Source organism: Pelodiscus sinensis, chromosome 4 (assembly GCF_052426305.1).
Source record: "Pelodiscus sinensis isolate ZL-2025 chromosome 4, ASM5242630v1, whole genome shotgun sequence".
NCBI classification, from domain to species: domain Eukaryota; kingdom Metazoa; phylum Chordata; order Testudines; family Trionychidae; genus Pelodiscus; species Pelodiscus sinensis.
The window spans coordinates 59,416,374-59,433,247 of record NC_143055.1 but is presented as its reverse complement, the minus strand read 5'-3'; the positions used below and the strand labels follow the sequence as shown (position 1 = coordinate 59,433,247).

General features: G+C 41.6%; 1 protein-coding gene and 1 long non-coding RNA gene across 10 annotated transcripts in view; one reads left to right on the top strand and one right to left on the bottom strand.

Annotated features, from left to right (window-relative positions):
* Window positions 1-16,874, top strand: part of LOC112546681 (uncharacterized) — a 141,727-nt gene that overhangs the window by 73,751 nt on the left and 51,102 nt on the right. The window lies entirely within an intron of this gene.
* The window catches only part of SORBS2 (sorbin and SH3 domain containing 2), a 258,991-nt gene continuing 249,488 nt past the window's right edge, over window positions 7,372-16,874 (bottom strand). For all 9 annotated transcript variants that reach the window (XM_089777891.1, XM_089777890.1, XM_089777889.1 and 6 more), the window contains 3 exons: window positions 13,269-13,318; window positions 11,310-11,416; window positions 7,372-9,302 (listed from right to left, as the gene is read on the bottom strand). In XM_089777891.1, the coding sequence (XP_089634017.1) occupies window positions 9,241-9,302; window positions 11,310-11,416; window positions 13,269-13,318 (219 nt within the window). In that variant the 3' untranslated portion in view covers window positions 7,372-9,240. The remainder of the gene's footprint in view (window positions 9,303-11,309; window positions 11,417-13,268; window positions 13,319-16,874) is intronic.

Here is a 16,874-nt window from a genome sequence, read left to right as displayed (position 1 = left end):
AACAGAAGCAGAACTTTCTTTACCCAAGGCTAATTGGTCTGAGTATGCTGCGAGTTGTATTAATATTTGTGGATTTAACCAGTGTGAAACTTGTGAAATTCAGAGTGGTGTCAGGCCCAATCAACTCACAGATGGGACTGAACATGAAAAACATTCACAGATTTGGGAACATTTTGATTTCATATTTGGAAAAAGGAGGGAGCATATTTGTCAGCCGACGGTCAGGGCAGTGTGTGTGTGTATGCTTCCGAGAAAAGGTTTAACGTCTGTGTCTTTACTGCTAGGACCGGGGTCCCGTCGCAGAGGGTGGCCAGCAGGCCAACAGACGCCCCGTTATATAGGAAGAGCTTATTACACCTTAGATTTTAGCTGCTAGAACACAAAGTTCCTTCGCAGCGGGCAGCCTAGGAAAGGCTGAAAAGGTGCCCCAACGGATCTTGTCACCTGGGAGTGACACAGATCCAAACGCCCAAGCTCTCCCTATGTCTGTCCCTTTTATGACCGGCTGAAGTTCTTTTAAATTGTGCTTGGTTCTGTTACAGCAACTGAAGGAGTCAGGTTAAAGCTTAAACAGTTACAGGTTTATTAAAAGACTTATAAAAGCATATGGTCACAATGGCTATTGCTCTATTTCTTAAATGCTAGCAAATATACACATATAGGTCTTAAAAATAATTACAGGAAAATGGTAAAGATAGAAAATAGAAATAATGGTACCAAGTGACAGCTTAATCTTTAAAGAGCTCTAACACTATGTGTGTGTGTGTGTGTGTGTGTGTGTGTGTGTGTGTGTGTGTGTGTGTGTGTGTGTGTGTGTATATATATATATATATATATTTAAACAAAGGACCACATCCAGGTACAATTTTTACCCCTTTCTGTGCCTCTCGACTCCAGCGTGTCAGGCCAGGGCTGGTCTCTCAATTCCTAGGAAAGTCGAATACGAGGTGGGCGTCCCCTTGGAACCTCGGGAGATCAAACACCTAACCCGACCAGCAGATAGATGGTAGATTGACACTCAGAGAAAATGCGCTGCTGGACTCATCTTTATACCCCTGGGGGCCCGTATCCTCTTTCTTATCTAAGATGCCGAATTGTACTGGTCCGTTTTGTGGCGCCAGTTCTTACAAGCAAGTTTCAAGTTAATTTACACTTGCAAGAAAGATAACTAAATTGTGAGTACTAGACATTTTTTTACTGGGCGAGAGATTCCTCCCCCTGCGGATGGATGTGTGTTCGTATCAATAGGGGTTTGAGTCAAGGGCACTCCTTGGCAGCCTCTTGGTCAGCAATTGGCGTATCTCTGTTTACAGCCATTCACGGTCACATCAGCCTGGTCCTTCTGCTCTGTGTGCCCTGTATGCTCCAGGCAAGCAAAAATGGATGTTACAAGGGGGGTTCCTGTCTGGCTACAATATTGTAGCAGAAAAGTTGGATTAATTCTCAGATAAATTAAAAAAAACAAGAGTGATGAAACAGCTGGTGTTTTTCTGTACCAGAAATATTTATTTTGTCTTGTCTGAGAGGAAGGCTTCCACTGGCTTTCTGTATACTGTACAGTCTGAGTATAGCAACACTGTCATAAGCTGGGCTTTGTTCACGTACAGTATGAATGGGTGCATGCTTAGTATTGGTTTGTCATTATATTTAATTGGTTGATATCCCACCCATAAATCTAGAAACCTGTAAATGAAATGGTAACTACAGTAATAATGATGGTGAGGCTGTAATCACTGTCCAGACTCTATGTTTATAACTATAAAGGCTGATTGCTGTGATGCTATTGAGCTTGGAAAATGGTTGATGCTAAGTGTGATCATATAGTAATTTGGGGTGATGCTGCTATATGATTCATCATAAAAGAAAAATAGAAATCTGCCAGCATGTTTGTACAGAGGGATACTAAGCTAATTGTGAACTGAATATAAAACTGGTGCAGTGATTTTTGCTTTTGTGATAATTGTGGCAGGTCAAGGACTCTGGGGGAAGAAAACATTTAAAACATTTCTCCCCCTCCAATGTAAAATTAGTTCTGTCTGTGCCCAGAAGAGGGATGAAAAAGAGATCTGAACCCCTTTTGCCTCACCTCGCCTTTGGTGATAAAAACCAGCCCAACTCTCATACTTTTATAAGTGCCAGAAGATGCAGATTTCCTTTGCCTGGCTGCTAAAATTTGCAGCTTTCCTCTGACAGCTTCTACAATGATTTTCAGTCTTAAAATCTGCAGCATGTTGAAAATTAGGACATAGTATAGAAGAAACCAATGATGGTATTAAAATTAATAGCACAAGGGGTTACTGTAATGTTGGTACCATACTGTGTCCTGGAGAGGGCATTAGGCTCTGAAGCACCTTGCTGCCTAATTCTGGTGTCCTGTGTCAGAGTGGATGATGCACAATTATGATTGCCTTCTGACAAACAGAATGTAACTAACCTATAGCCAGATGATGTGATCCAAGGAGGAGGTTTCTCTGTAGGGATGTTAAATTTTGATTAATTGACTAATTGAATAGTTGATGCAATTTGCATTGACTATTTGATTAGTCAATAAGGGCGCTTCCGCCTTTGAAGTGTAGCAACAACCCCAGGGCTATTGCTACACTTCAAGGCGAGAGCATGGGGCCAGCGGGGGACTGTTTGAGTCCCTTGCTTGCCCAGTGTTCCCTGCAGCATTTCAAAGCGGCAGCGCTGCATGGAGCCTGGGGGTCAGCTCCCCAGCTGCTGACCCTGGCTCCGTGTGGCGCTGCCACTTTGAAACACCACGGGGAGCCTGCTGTCAGGCTTCACGTGGTGTTTCAAAGTAGCAGCACTGCATGGAGCCTGGGCTCCATGCAGTGCTGCTGCTTTGAAATGCCTTGTGCAGCCTGGGGTCCCCTGTGTGCAGTGTGACCCCAGGCTCCACGTGGTGCTGCTTCTTTGAAGCACCCCTTTTTTTCCCCTCCTCTTCCCCCTTTCTGATAGGGGCACCAGTGGGGGAAGGGAAGCAACTAATCGACTAGCCTGTCGACTAGTCCTTCACATCGCTATTTCTCTGATGATCATCTATGAAATATCCATAGTGTGATTTAGATCAGAGATTTAGGAATCAGTGAATGAAGAGGTTACTTTGTATACTTATATTATTTCCTGTCATTTGCACTTACAATATTGGGCCAGAGGACAAACATAAAAATGTAGCTAGTCTACTGCATGTGTTGATTTAGGGTAGGATTTTCAAAAATGTTTTAAGGAATTTCTGCACCGTGATAAAGCCCTATGCACAGCTATGGCTGGCCCAGGTCAACTAACTTGAGCTCATTGGTCTTGGCCTGGAGCCCAGATTACGTGGTGCCAGAGAGTCTGTGTTGTAATTTTATAGCCTTGCAGCCAAAGCACTGTGAGTTCAAGTAAGCTGATCCATGCCAGCCATAGTTGGTCTTTTATTGCACTGTGGACATACAAATTTCTAAGTCATCTAGGGTATTTCGTAGACATTTTTGAGATTCTCTCTCTTAAACAATGCAAGGTAGGCTCTGGACGTTTCATAGAAATTAATTAATAGCTTTGTCTACATTAGGAAAAGTTTGCCAGTTTAACTCTACTAATGGAGGCACAGCTTTTCCAGGCACAATAACTTGTTTGTATGTTTTTGAAACCAGTAAATATTATACCCGCAAACAAAGACATATCAGCAATAGGACGTTTGTTGGTATAACTGGATTTATGATATGACTTTTACTTGAATACAGGGGTGGACATAATATGACCTTTGGGCTGGATATGGCCCACTGCAGCCCAGCGGGACCGTTGGACAGGTTCCCTGCCTGTTGCCCCTACACGCCACTCAAAACAGCTGGCTTCTGAGACCAGCGTGTGTGTCTCTACGTAGTGCATGCCCCCTGAGGAGGGTGACTCCATGCACTGCCTCTGTTCACAACACAATCCTCATAGCTCCCATTGGCTGGTTGATGCACCGTGTAGAGATGCACATGCTGGCTCCAGGAGCTGGCAGTTTTGAGCAGCGTGTGGGGGCACAGCAGGCAGAGAGCTTGCCTGAGGTCCCCCTGGGCTGCTGGCCAGAAGCTGCCTATGGCAAGTGCCTCTAGACCAGAGCCTGGATCTAGCATCCCAGCCCCTTCCACATCCTATTCCATTTTCTCAGGTCATAACCCCCTCCTACACCCTCTTACACACACCCCAACTTCTTGCCCCAGGTCACAACCCAAACCCTTTGCACCCCACTCCCGCACCCCTGCCCCAGGTCAGAATCCTCTCCTCCACCCAAACCCCCTCCCAGACATTGTACCCAAATACCCTGCCCCAGGTCACTTCCCCAAACTCCCTTTCAGACCCCACACCTCCTCCTACACCCCTCTCCTCTACCCAGAGATTCCTTCTGTACCCACCTTCTGTCCAAGACTCCACACCTCCCCCATTAATATCATAGAAAAGTGTGGCCCTTGACTATCAAAAATAATTGCCCACCCCTGTTGTAATAGTTATGGTATTTGGGGAAGGGAACATGATGTAAATATGTCAGCCCTGACATATTTGTATTCCAGCAAAACTTTTAAAAGTAGACCAGGTTTAAGAGACTTAATGCCTAGCACAAAGACTTTATCATTGAGGTGAGAGCAATTTATAACTTCTCAGTTCGAGGTGATTGCTACTTCCAGGGATGAAGCCAGGCCAGGTCTGGGAATGGTGGTCAGTAGAAGGATCTCCGACTGACATTGCTATGTCTGCAGGAGTCTGTAGGACTGATGCAGTTACAATGGCAAAACGGTGCCTTTTATCTGAATCACTTGTTTTGCTGGTAAGGGGTTGTTTTACTATACTGATCCAAAACCCAGCTTTGTAAGTATAGCTGTGTATACACAAGAAGTGCTTTGCTGGTATTGTAGCATGTACCAGTATAGAAATCATAGTAGAATAAAACATTCCTACCATAGATTGAGAGTTGGTCTACAAACTTATTCCCACAATAGAAGAGTGCTTCTGTCTGTTGGAATAGCTAACATCCTTGGGTGAGGCAGTTGTCCTGCAGTGCCAAAAAAAAAAAAAGCCTTCTGGTTGGTGTGGAATGTGTCTAGGCCTGGGGACACCCTGGCATAACTGTGCCAACACAGGTTCAGTAGTATAGATAAAGCATAGGCTTGGTGTGTGTAATGCATGGGGTAGGAGAGTTTAGTCCAGGGTGCACAATAATTTTGGATGGTGTTCCCATTCAAAAAATTTGGTAAGTAGTCAAAGGCTGCACTGTTCTATCATAGTAATGGAGGATATACAGGGTCTGAGACAAAGGTTGGGTGCCAAAAGGAACTCAGGGTAGGGATTGGGGTGCAGGAGAGGGTGGAGGGGTCTGGAGCAGAGAATTGGCGTGTCTGGGAGGGGATTTAGATGTAGAAGTGGGTGCAGGGTCTGGGAGGGAGTTGTGATCAGGGACAGGTGTCCAGAAGGAGGTACAGTGGGTTTAGATTGTAACGTGGAACAGTGCTGAAGGAAGCGGTGCAGAGAGTTTGGGTTGTGACCTGGTGCAGGGAGTTGGGGTGCAGACTCCCTATTGGTTGCACCCCTACAAACTGCTCAAAGAGACTGCTTGGGCCAATGCGTGTGTGTGTGTGTGGCATGCACCATGGGGGAAGGGAGACTGAGAGCTGCCTACTCCCACAAGCCTGGCTGTTTTGAGCGGTTTAAGAGGACACAGCAGGCAGGGAGCCCCAGGGTCCTGTTGAGCGATGAGACATTGGTGGCTCAGAGGATTCTGGTGGGCTGGATCTGGTCTGCATTTTGTCGACCCCTGGTTTAGTCTTTGCAGGTGGACTGTGAAGCCAACTTTATATATAGTCTTCTTGTTAGTGTTTTTTCATTTTATAGGATTGGAATGGTGTTGATTTATTTAAGTTAGTGAAAGGAATTAAATATAAGAACTTTGATCAGCATAACATGTTTTGATTGTATCCCTTTAACTCTAATATGCTGTGTAGAGGGATACAAAATTCTAGGATTGGCAGTAGAGTTCCTGAAGATTAGCACTTTTGATGCAGAAATGTCATTCCTGAAAATTCTTTCTCAAAGCAAATATTTTAGGGATATTATTATGAGTAAGGGACATTAAAAGCTGGCAAATATCTTCATGTACATTATTTGAAATCCCAGTGTGGAACAAGACAGTTGAGAGTTATACATAACTAACATCAAAGAAAGCTACCTGAGAGAAACAGTGCTATTTAAAAAATCTAATATGTATGGTTCTGAATGTGTAGGATTACTTAAACTGACAACAAATACTATATGTTTGGTGTCAAGTATCAGAGGGGTAGCCGTGTTAGTCTGGATCTGCAAAAGCGACAAGGAGCCCTGTAGCACCTTATAGACTAACAGATGTATTGGAGCCATGAAAGCTTATGCTCCAATACATCTGTTAGTCTATAACCGTGGTCACCAACCCATCGATCGTGATCGACTGGTCAATTGCGAGGCATTCGGGCACCCCCACCCTTCATTTTCCCCCCACCTCCGAGAAGCCCCACTACCTACCTCTAGTGTAGTGCCGGCTTCCCGCGGGGTGGACAGAAGTCCTGTCTCAAGCCTGTGTCACTTCTGGAAGTGCATGGGCTGCTCCCCTCCCACAGCTCTATTGCATGCTGGAGGAGGGGGGCGTTGGCCCTGGAGGAGGAGTGTGGTGGCTTCCCTGCGCCACCAGGGTGAGTCGAGCGCAGGGGTTTCCCTGCGCCGTGGGAGCGGGGGTCAACCTCAGGGTTTGGCCATGCCGCAGGAGGGAGGTTTGGCCCTGCTGCGGGGGGGAGGGGGTATTGGCCCCAGGGCAGGCAGGGTTTCCCTGCGCCACGGGGGCGGGGAGTCAGGCCTGGAGGAGGCAAGTGCTGGCTTCTCTCGGGAGGGGGGGGGGAGAGAGAGAATCCTGGGAGGAGGCAGATGCAGAACTCTGTCCCCACAAAATGTATCATAAATGTTTCATTTTAGATTTAAATAGCATGAATAAAAAAGACCATTTATTTCATAACTATATACACATGATTTTTATTTTATATATCGCATAATCTAAAAATAAACTGTTTATCAGAGTGTGTAAGTAAGGGCTAGGGATAGCAAGTGATGGACAGGAGAATAGAGAGGGTGGGGCTTCAAGGAAGGGGCAGGGCGGTAGATCTTCTCCTGTTCTGAGATTTAAAAAGTGATCTTGGGTGTAAAAAGGTTGGAGACCACTGGTCTATAAGGTGCTACAGGACTCTTTGTCGCTTATATGTTTGGTGGTAGATCAGTTTGTGATTGTGTCCTTAGATAAATCAGGATTCATGAGAACCTTTCAGTTTAAATACAAAAAAGTGTAAAAATATGTAAGTCAAGAAATAACAGGAAGAAAAGTTGAAATGTACTCCAAGCAGAATTTATTAGAAGTCTAGTCAAGAAAAAACACAGAGACCCTTTGCTTATAAGAATTTAGAGTCAATTACCTGAAAGGCAGGTATGAAAAACAGGTATTTTTAAAAATCAGTTACAGAGTAGAAACAGTACTTTTTTAAATATGACAGGCAACAGATTAAGTCTTCATCATAAATGGCATCAAAGATAGGTATGAATCTTACAGCAAAGCTGCATGCAGATCTAAATTAATATTAAAAGCCTTTGAAATATAAAGCTTTTGCCATGAACTTTGCAGTAATAAAGGTATGCTGCACAAAGATGTTTCTTTACCTTTGTCTTAATGACATTTTGTAATAAAGTCATATGTACATTTAGATTTGGCTAGTAAAACCAATAATAAAATTTTGCATAAAATGCTATTTTACAGAATTGCACTATCCGGGTGTGCTTAGGGTAACAGGGGCAAGTAAAGAAAAATGCATTAATGATGTTCTGTATATGAAAAGAGCAGAGATCAAATGAGGAATTGATTTTTTAAAAATCAACAACAAATTGGATCTGTACAAAAAAGAAGTACAAAATGCTAGAGATTACATACATAGTGATAAGTCAAGCCTTTACCACAAGAAAAATGCAATAGAAGCTTTTGCCATCTATAAGGTGCTGAAGAAACCAAATTGGAATTGTTTTGTATAAAGCCACAGCCATAATCATTCTGTCTCAATTTCATATATTATTTATGCTTACCTTTCCATAAAGAAAAAGAATGATGTATTCAGACGTTTCTTTCATTCACACACACAAAAAATGAAAATTATCAGTTTTAAGAGTTGTGACTTTTTATACTATATTCCTAAAGACAAATGTATGACTAAGATTTTGTTAATGTATAAGAGATATATGTAGTGAAATAAAATCAGTACACTTGTGCATATTTTTTCGGTGACTATGTTAGAATACATCTATGTACTAACACTGTATTTTTCATAAGCCTTGTGATAATTAAAACCACTAACCCCTCAAATTTCATGTTGATTATTACAACACATTTAGATATAGTCATGTAATGTTAGACATCAGTAGTTTGTTATTGTCTATCTTCATAGCTCATTATCCACAAACTCTCAAGATTTCACACCTCTCGCACTTTTAATTTCAACAGAAAGCACTGTAGTTTATTTGGGAAAAAAAAGACTTTTACCAATACAATCACACCCATCCAACACACTTTCAGTGTCCTCATTTTAACTACTACTCCTTGAAATTTTATAATCACTGTGCATATTTTACAACATATAAGTGCAGGCAAAAAAAATCTATATTATAATTGTCATATATATTGTAAACCAGAAGAATAGGCAAATTTGTGATACAGCAAAGTGAAAGCAACATATGCTGCCAAGCTAAAAAGAATGTGGATAAACAACTTTTTAAAAATAAACAGCAACTATTTCTTTGTACCAGGCAGAAGCTGAGAATCAAATTTTTGCATAGCATTTAATGCTAGTACCACAATGCCTCCAAACAATGCAAGTTTTCCTATGGAAATACACCTGTGTACCTTCTTTCATCAAGGTTTTCCTATTATTTTCTTTCTAATGAGGGGAGGAGGAACTAAAGCAGGAAAACAGGAGAAAGTACTTAAATGTTGAAACGATTCCTCTTGTTTCATACAAGTTTAGTTATTCACACTGTAGTTGTTGCTGTAATACTGCTGGAACGGTTTGGCAGATGAGGATGGGGATGATGATGATTAACTAGATGACCTTTTTGATACTGCAAAGCAAGAAAACAGAAGGCCTGTAGTAGCATGTTTTCTAGCAGCTTTATGCAGATGTGTTGCAGAGATGCAGCATAAATAAGTAGGAAAAAAATTCATAGCCTCTTGACATAGTTTCCAGGGAAAGTACCAAAGAATTTGGTTCTCCTTGAGGTTCCTGAAAGTAGAAGTAATAAATGAAAGAGGGCAATAACAGTAAGTAATCACGATGTATGTATGGCCTTTAAACTTTGTTTTCAGTCTATGAAGTTACGTTAGCACTGCATATACTAGGACAGGAGATGCTTGTGAAAAGCTAAACTAATACTGTGTATTGTACAGTTTGACGTATTACATTTCTTAGTCATAAATTGTTTCCAACTTAAAATATGAGGAAGGGGAAAGCAAATACAAGAGGCATTGTTATGTTTAAATTATGTCTCTCCAGATTATTATTTGGGCTAAATTATAATGAATATTAACCTAATATAGAATCATAGGACTGGAAGGGACCTTGAGAGGTCATCGAGTCCAACCCCCCGCCCTCAAGGCAGGACCAAGCTCCGTCTACACCATCCCTGACAGATGTCTATCTAACCTGTTCTTAAATATCTCCAGAGAGGGAGATTCCACCACCTCCCCTTGGCAATTTATTCCAATATTTGACCACCCTGACAGTTAGGAATTTTTTCCTAATGTCCAATCTAAACCTCCCTTGCTGCACTTTAAGCCCATTACTCCTTGTCCTGTCCTCAGAAACCAAGAGGAACAAATTTTCTCCTTCCTCCTTGTGACACCCTTTTAGATATTTGAAAACCGCTATCATGTCCCCCCTTAATCTCTTTTTTCCAAACTAAGCCTGGCTTCATAGGTCATGTTCTCTAAACCTTTAATCATTCTTGTCGCTCTTCTCTGTACCCTTTCCAATTTCTCCACATCTTTCTTGAAATGTGGCTCCCAGAACTGGACACAGTACTCCAGCTGAGGCCTAACTAGTGCAGAATAGAGCAGCAGAATGACTTCATGAGTTTTGCTTACAACACACCTGTTGATACAACCTAGAATCATATTTGCTTTTTTTGCAACAGCATCATACTGTTGACTCATATTCAACTTGTGGTCCACTATGACCCCTAGATCCCTTTCCGCCATGCTCCTTCCTAGACAGTCGCTTCCCATCTTGTATGTATGGAACTGATTGTTCCTTCCTAAGTGGAGCACTTTGCATTTCTCTTTATTAAACTTCATCCTGTTTACCTCTGACCATTTCTCTAACTTGCTAAGGTCATTTTGAATTATGTCCCTATCCTCCAAAGAAGTTGCAACCCCACCCAGTTTGGTATCATCTGCAAACTTAATAAGCGTACTCTCTATCCCAATATCTACATCATTGATGAAGATATTTAACTGTTCGGGTCCCAATACAGACCCTTGCGGAACTCCACTTGTTATCCCTTTCCAGCAGGATTTAGTACCATTAACAACAACTCTGACTACAGTTATCCAGCCAATTATGCACCCCCCTTATCGTTGCCCTATCTAAGTTATATTTTATCAATAAGAATATCATGCGAGACCGTATCAAATGCCTTACTCAAGTCTAGGTATATGACATCCACCGCTTCTCCCTTATCCACAAAGTTCGTTATCCTATCAAAGGAAGCTATCAGATTAGTTTGGCATGACTTGTTCTTCACAAACCCATATATTTGAGTGTTATTTATAAATATTAATTATAATAAAATAATCTGATAAGGGTGGATGTCATCAGCAGTTTTTAGGCTTTTCAAAATAATGTAGGATTAGTTGGACAGTTAAAGTATTTTTATATTTTATGCAAGATGATTGGAATGACCAGAAACTTTCTTTGATCCTATTTCTGAAATCCTTATTCAGAGTACATGCTTATTTATTTTTATGAGCAATCCTACTGAAATCTATGAGTAGATTCCACTCAGTCTCAGTGAGGGTGGTGTAATGGAACTCTTCATTAAATCTGTGGGAAGGTGCCTATGGACTTCAGAGGGTTTGGATCAAGTCAGTCCCCCAAAACTTCAGCATAATCAGGTTTACAACTAATTTTTTACTTTCAACACATCAATTTATACAATTATCTACATAAAAGTAAACGAGGGCAGCAAGTATTTCTGAAATTTTAAACCCACCCAACCAAAATAAAACATACCCACAAACCATCCATCATCACATTTTTCCATCACATCAATGATATCTCCCTCTCTCAGCTCCAGTTCATCTTCATTCCTAGGAGTATAGTTATATAGAGCCTGAAACCTTAAACAGGACAAATGTTATGTTTTAAAAAAGTAAGTTCTTTTCACCTTTACTTAGAGGAGTTTGTCAAATATTTAATTAACATTTAAAGTAACATACTCTACTAAAAACTATAACACTGCATATTGGAAAACAGCAGAATGTTTGCCTGCTTTAGTACTATGGAACTAGATCCAGAATACATAGCACAGCTTATACAAAAGACAATTCACATGAGATTTACTAAATTGTTTGTAATGGGATTCATATAGCTCTGCAGTCTAACTGAAGTTGCTAATGCACAACTCCTTTCAACTTTATTCTGAGAAGGGGAGAGAACATGAGAGAGAGGCTTTAGAGAAAGAGGTAGGTTAAGAGTGGGAAGAGACAGATAGTGGTAGGGGTAGCCATGGCCTAAACAGGAGGGAAAAAGAGTAAAATGCTGTGTGGGGCAAAAAGGAAAGTAAGATGCAGCTCCCAATATCTTAATAGATTAACTAAATTCTCCCACATCCTCTTGTGGTGTATGTCCACTTTGCATGTACTTAGGGTTGCCAGGTGTCTAGTATTCAACCCGACAGTCCAGTTTTTGGGCCCTCTGTCTGGTAAAAAAAAAATGCAGAAAATACCAGACATTTGCATTATCCGGTATTTTCTGGTTTTCCGGCGTGATCGGCGCTGGGAGCCTCTGGTTGTGTCTGATGTAGGAGTGACACCTGAGGAGGAGGAAGAGAAGCCCTGTCCGTGCTCCTGATTGCTGTTCAAGCGCATTGTGGAGCCGTAGCCGGACTCGCTCGTGCTTCACTGGGACCGTGCGCGGGACGGGCAGCACCCTGCGATCTGCATGTGCCTGGGTCAGTCCTGCTCCCCACCAGCTGATTCTCCCTCCTTTCCCTTCTCCCCGTCCCGACCAGTCCCGACCCCCTTCCGGCTGATTCTCCCCCGGCCAGCACCGCTCCCCTCCTGGCTGGTTCCTTCCCTTGCTCCCAATCAAGTGTATCTGCCTGTCTGGTATTTTTTCTGAAGCTACCTGGTAACCCTACATGTACTGGATTCTGAACCTAGCCAGCCACATGTTTGGGACTCAGTGTAAGTTAGAGCTGCCTTGGAGTGTGAACAGATAAAAACACGTGAAAATGGAGAAAATCTGAGAGAAAAGGAAGGAAAAAATATAAGGAAAATTGTACTGTAAATCCCTGGCAGAAAAGCGAATCTAAACTTAAGGAAGGCAAAGGGTTGGTTGCAGTTACATACAAGGAAGGGGTGAAATGTTAGACATTACACTGGTTAATTTCTTGTTTTACATTTGAGTGAATTTAGTAGTCATGAATATAATGGCTTGAATCAAGCATTATGTAGGAAAAACTGTGCTAGCTTTCAGTCTTTGTAAGATGTTATATTGCATTCTTGTTGTTAACATTCACTTTCTACATTTTGCTCACTTTTCTAATTCCAAAGGTTTCCTTGATAAATAACAATTTGATAATTCAGGAGCAGTGAGACAGAAAAGTTTAATTATTATTAAATCTTTATAACTGGCATTCTGCTCAAAAAGTCTAAAAGTGATGGAATCACAAAATAGCCAGTAGTGGGTTTTTTTAATTAATTTCTATCTTAACTGAAAAGCATGGAGGAATTGTTGTATGTAACAACACTATAGGACATTGTCTTCATTTGTGAGATAACATATCTTTACTAGCTAGTTTTGCCATCAGGGATTTCCTGGATGATGTCTTGAGACATTATTTGGATAGCTGTGCTATCCCATGATTCTACTAGGTAGTTTGCTGATTCCTTCAAAGATATTCTGGCTATTGGTCCCCTTAAGTGCCAGTGTTATCTCTCTGGATAAATAGATAAGAAATATACTTACGGTTCCCCCCCACTGTGTATGTTTTCATGAGCAAACACGGGGCGTTGTGGCTGTAATGAAATGATTTGAAATGTAATATAGATTTTCAGTTGTTACTAATTTAAGTATAATTTGGATACTGGCATGATACCCGTACAAAATTTCTTGACATTTCTTATTCCGTTTTTAAAAATAAAAGAGAAAGCACTAGAACATTTTTATAGGTTTAAACACTAGACTTGAAGGACATAGTGAAAATTGACAAAAGGAACTGCTTTTTATTTATCCAATCAGATCTTTTCATGCTGAAGTTGGGCCCCACTTCTTTTTCCAGGAATGGAGATGCATACATTATTTCCATTTGAGTTTCATGGTATGTTACACAATCTTTGACTGATGTGTGTTCTCCGACAAAATAGTAACAAAAAATCATCGTTAACAGACAAGAATGAGCATCCATTCATTATGATTTATCTAGACAAATATTCCCATGTACAGTGCATGCACATGCGCACATATTTTTAAAAGAATCTAACTAATTATGTTACCATGTACACTAATATGTTTAGTTTAGAACGGGCAGATATTTCCAGTGCAATGACCTTTTAAAAGTTACTTTCCATTTTAAATTAGCAGCAGCACTACTATGTATCAGATACTTTAAATATTGGAAGTGGAAAACCTTACCTTCCTAAAAAAAACAAACAAAAGCACACAATGTTATGAACTAACAGAAAACCATGTGTTTGTATCTATCTATTTCCACGTTAGACCAATACAGAAAAGATAGAAGAGCTGCCAGTTGAAAGAGAAAAGCAATTACTAGGATTACTAGTGGAGGCTACCCTCCTCTCACCAAATAAATTTGCAGTCCAGAAGAAATTTGGGAACCTCAACTGGTCAAAGATAGCCTACACCACATATTCTCCTATTAATGATTATAGTAAGAGTTTGTGGACTTTTTTGGATGTAATGTGGACCTTATCGTATCTGTCAATACTTCATGTGATCCTGTCTATGTTGGAAGCTGGTATTTCCTACTGCACTACTAGGGAGCATAATGAAATCTTAATTCTTGACATAAAGAAGCCTCTAGAGAGGTTCTCATGAATATGTACTTTTGCTGCATACAAGACTGTGGCAGGCCACTCCCGCCTACCCTCTCAAGTCCAAGGCCCTCCGGCCTGAGTCCGAAGCACAATTTAGGGTTGTAGCAGGGACGCACCCCAGGTAGGGGGACCCGGGACCACCCTACTCCTCCGGGTCCTAGCCCAGGGCCCTGTGAGCGACCAGGCAGCGGGTCACTCCCTCGGCGGGGTAATCCGGCCGAAACGCGCTGAGGTTCTCTGGGTGGGAGAAGAGGCTCCCGCTCCTGCCCTGGGCCACTTCCTACCTGGTTCCCTAAGGTTCCTTCCCCTGTACTCGCCCAGCTTGCTGTGACCTCCGGGCCGGCGTCTCCTTGGCAGGCAGTCCCTGGGTCGCACCAGCTCGCCTCTGCGCCCCCTTTGGACTTGCCTGGAGTCTCAGGCAACAGCTCTGCAGGAGCTCCCTTCACAGGTCCTTCTCCTCTGGCTGACCTCCCAGACTGAGTCCTTCCCCAGGCTTTTATAGTGGAGCTACAGCCTGGGCATGCTCGGTAGGGCTGTGGGGGAGAGGCCTCTGCGGCCAGGTAACCCTGGCTGGGCCCTTTGGGTTCAGTGCGGGGCTGCCTCACCCTGTCACAAAGACCAACAGGCAGACCACACCTTAAATTGTCTTAAGTTGCTGGACCATAAAAAAATGAGTACTCCTTTAAGGAACAGTGCCCAGAAGTTTAAAAGAGAACACTAATAATTTATGCTATCCAACGTTTCCCTCAATAATTTAAAAAACTTTATACCATCATCACTGTTTTTACAGGCTATTTATATAGCTTTAAACACTGGCAACTCCTGCTGTGTCTTAATTCATTACTAATAGTACTTCCAAAAAACTTTAAAAACAGTGAATAGTCCTACAGGACCTTAGAGACAAACAAAAATGTAGATGGTATCTTGAGCTTTTGTGGGCACAGCCCACTTCTTCAGATGAATGAAGTTAAAGGATCCAACGTCCAAATAAATGAGGCCAGTTCACCTCATTTAACCAGCCATACATACACCTTTTTAAAAAAAGGAAAGAACAAAACTACCTAAATTTTTCCCCCTCACGGAGTTTTCTCACAGCCATATCAAATTTTTCTATCTGATTTTTAAAAAATGCATCATTTTAAAGCAATACTTTAGGTTAGGTAAAATGATGGTCTGTCACTCTTGAAAAATAATCCCTTTATCCAGTTTTCAAACTGGAACAGTCCTGTGATTTAACAATTACATCCATAATAGCAACTGATCCACCACAGAAATACACAAATTTTAAACAAAATATTTATTTAAAGGTGTTTTTTCTCTACTATTCTTAGCTGCTTCTTGCTCTTAGTTACTCTTAGCAATATTATGTGAGTGGAACACCTACATTTTTATATTGAAGCTTACAAGTTAAGATACATTTTGATTAATGGTTATGTATTACATATTATAATCACAGTTTTTCATGTGGCTTAAATTATACAATGTTAATGCTACCGTCAAGGTTATTTTTAAACTAGTGCACATAGTTTATTGCAGTGAACATTACAGATTTTCTCAATTTCACCTGTATAGAGTTTATGGACCAGATTTTCAAAGGTATTCAGTTGCCTAAAGATGCAGCTAGCATGTAGTGGGCCTGCAAAAGTCTATGTCCCATAGGAGTTACGAAAATCTCATTCGGCACTTGCCTAAATACTGTTGAAACTCTGGTCCTACATGACTATCTGTCCTTCCTGATATAAATTCTGTTTAATGTGATCTTCATACAATATTCTTAAAGTATTTTTGTTTTTATATTTTAATGGTGAGAAATTCAAATGATAAAACAAAACAGATAATCTGACTTTGCTAAACTCTCATCCAGCATTTCCTGTAATTTTTTCCACTGAGTGGAAAGAATTTTCTTATGTGCACTGATATAGAGGTGATGTGTTGTACATCATCTTCATATTGATGCACATATCAAAATTCATGGGTGGGAGTGGGACCACGGGGTTCTGAATGTGACAGAGGGCTCAGGGCTGGGGCAGAGATTTGGGGTGCAAGGACTCAGGGTGAGGATTCAGGGTCTGGAGTGGGGCTGTGGATGAAGTGTTTGGGGTTCAGGAGCGGACTGTAGATTTGGGGATGGGCTCTGTCCAAGACTTGTGTTCAGGAGTGGATACAGGTTCTAGGTTAGAGTACAGGTGGGGTTATTGGCTCTGTGCTGGGGCTGTGTAAGGTTGCCAGATGGTTTAACCAAAAATACCGAACACCCCCCCCCCCAAAAAAAACCACCAGAGAAAAAATTCTGTTGGGGGGGGGGGGGGAAGTTGAGCAAAAAAAAAAAGGAACCCCTGAGACTTAAGCAAAAACAGTTTTTAAATAAGCATTAAAACAGCATGGCCCCTTTAAGAAAAGTCTTTAGGCTTTTTGTGTTCTTGATTGGAGCCAGAAGGCAGTTTCCCCTGTGGGAGGCTGGGGGAAGGGGAGCCCAGTTGTTGAGTGTGGTAGGGTTGACAGGTGTTCAGTATTTTCG